Consider the following 2,500-nt stretch of genomic DNA (forward strand, 5'->3'; position numbering starts at 1 on the left):
AATGTTCTAGAGGAGCTTCAGGTTGTTCTAGGGATCGTTGAAGGGTTAAGAGGTTGATTGTTTTTGGAGGTTCAGGTTCCTTTATGTTATTGAGGCTTTCATGAGGTTGTTGTGGCCGGTGAAGATGTTCCGGAGGTTCTGTAGGACCTGGAGGAGGTTCTGATGGTCACTGAGGAGGATGTAGAGGCCGCATTCTCCCAGTCGTCCTTCAGGGGAAGTGGGAGTTTAGTTTATTTGAGTTTACGACTGGAGCTCTTCTGGATCATCACGTTCTTTTCCCGCTCATTCTCCGTCTGTACTTTGACATCAAGGTTCCAATTGAAAACTAAAAACTAAAAATCTCACTTTAACACAAACTCAGTGTCGACCTGTAATCTGATTACTGATCTGAGCCTCGGAGCTATTTCAGTCTGTAAGACGGATCAGTAACAGATCAGTGATCCGACACTGAGAGAGACGGGGGGAGGGGGCGGGGCATGGGAGGGGGGTGTTGTTTCCTCTGTCGACGCCTTCATTTCTTAGTCAAAGTGAGTTTGTGCCTGAGCTTCATTTGTTTATCAAATTTCACCAAGACGACAGGAAACGTGGAACAATGAAGTGAATCAGAATAAAGAAGCTGCTGATTATTGATTCATATCACAGATGATTTCACTGCGACCGGACGTTTTGATCTGCTGCCTCACGTGAACTGATGAACCTGCAGAGAAGATTCTCTCTGATCGATGTAGATAAATAAAGAAACCTTCCGTCCCTCTGCAGGTGGAGCTGTCGTCCTCCGGGGGCGCTGCAGATCTCACTCTCTGTTTTAATGATGCCTCTGTCGAGTTTTTTTCTTCATCTTTTTATTCTCACAGATTAACTTTTATTCTTTATCGCTTGTTCTATATCGTTATTATAATAATAATTATTATTATTATCATCATCATTGTTATACAGGCTGTTACGTTGATCTCTCCTCTGCTCAGACACTGGCTGACTGAGGTCTACATCCTGTTCGCCTCTCCGTACTTCGCCTACGACATCTACGCCATGTTCGTGTGCCACCGTCACAAGCTGCAGGTCAAAGGTCACGAAGAAGAGACGGCGGCGGCGGCAGTGGGCGGAGCCAGGTCGACGGGGGCAGCGGTGATGAGTTACCTGCGCAGTGAATTCCTCATGGTGCTGCATCACGTCTTCATGGTCGCCTTCTGCTTCCCCACTTCACTGGTAACCATGGTGACACTGACCTTTGTTCTTGCGCCACCCTCAAGGTCGTCCATATATTTACGTGTGTGTGTGTGTGTGTGTGTGTCTCAGCTCTGGAGGCAGGGTAAAGGTGATTACTTCCAGGGCGTCTTGTTTCTGGCTGAGCTCAGCACGCCGTCCGTCTGTTTCAGTAAAGTCCTGATCCAGGTACACACACACACACACACACACACACACACACACACACACACACTTCCTGTCCCACGTCTCTCACTTCCTGTCCTTGTGTCGTCAGTATAAGAAACAACAGACGCTACTTCACAAAGTCAACGGAGTCATCATGTTGTTCACTTTCTTCAGCTGCAGAGTTCTTCTCTTCCCCTTCCTCTACTACACCTACAGCAGGTAACTGTCTCTCTCTCTGTCTGTCTCTCTGTCTCTGCCTGTCTGTCTGTGTTCTAACGGGGCCGTCTCATTGGCTCAGAGGTGTGTTCTGTGTTTCAGGTACGCCTCCATCCCTCTGTCGTCGGTTCCCCTCGTGGCCCCGTGGCAGTGTAACCTGGGGGCCGCTCTGCTGTGGCCCCTACAGCTCTACTGGTTCTCACTGATCTGCAGAGGAGCCGTCCGAATGTTCTCACGACGCCTGAACTCATCGTCTGAGACCCGGCTAAAGGATCAGAGAGACTGAGATGATCTGATTCCAGAAGAAAACTGAGATCTGATCAGAACCCAGTGAGGTCAAGGGTCAGCCGGGGAGAGCCTGACTCCACGTGACGTCACCGGCACAAGATGGCGCCACCTGTAAACGACGAGCAGCTGCACGTTTGATGTGAATATCAATGTCTTCATCATGTTTTCATTAATGATCGATCAGTTGTTCACTTTGTGAAATCAGAGAAGTGAAGATGATCAGATGTTTGGTTTCTGTTGATCAACCAACCAGATGCGTCACTGATGAATCTGATCTGATGTTGTTTCTGTAGCTGTCGGTCTAACTTTTAGAAACATGTTTTCACTTTATCATTATGATTATTAGAAAGAAACTCTGAAAGTTTCTCTGTTTTTTTTGTCAAAACTACTGTAATTTTTTATTTAGTCATCGAACCACCAGACAACAGAGACGCCTCATTAGTATTCATGTTAACTGTTTTTGTATTAATTAAACAAACCCCTGTTGTAATACCACGTCATACTGCAGAGGTTTTATTTTGAAAGGTTCCACCAGAAGTGCTCAGTGTGTCACCGTCTGACTTTATGTGTTTCAGGAGGAGTTTTGATCCTTAAGAAGATATATTTGTTTTATTTAGAACCAAAA

General features: G+C 46.3%; 1 protein-coding gene across 5 annotated transcripts in view; it reads left to right on the forward strand.

Moving 5' to 3' along the window:
* The window catches only part of LOC118289168 (ceramide synthase-like), a 4,503-nt gene extending 2,133 nt beyond the window's left edge, over window positions 1–2,370 (forward strand). For 3 of the 5 annotated variants that reach the window (XM_035615955.2, XM_035615957.2, XM_035615956.2), the window contains exons 4-7: window positions 966–1,206; window positions 1,297–1,392; window positions 1,481–1,590; window positions 1,690–2,370. In XM_035615955.2, coding sequence (XP_035471848.2) covers window positions 966–1,206; window positions 1,297–1,392; window positions 1,481–1,590; window positions 1,690–1,873 — 631 coding nt within the window. In that variant the 3' untranslated portion in view covers window positions 1,874–2,370. Of the gene's footprint in view, window positions 1–965; window positions 1,207–1,296; window positions 1,393–1,480; window positions 1,591–1,669 lie in introns of all 5 variants that reach the window. The other 2 variants (XM_035615958.2, XM_035615959.2) reach the window with 2 other exon arrangements.
* Window positions 2,371–2,500: the final 130 nt, after the last annotated feature.

Source organism: Scophthalmus maximus, chromosome 17, assembly GCF_022379125.1.
Source record: "Scophthalmus maximus strain ysfricsl-2021 chromosome 17, ASM2237912v1, whole genome shotgun sequence".
NCBI lineage: Eukaryota > Metazoa > Chordata > Actinopteri > Pleuronectiformes > Scophthalmidae > Scophthalmus > Scophthalmus maximus.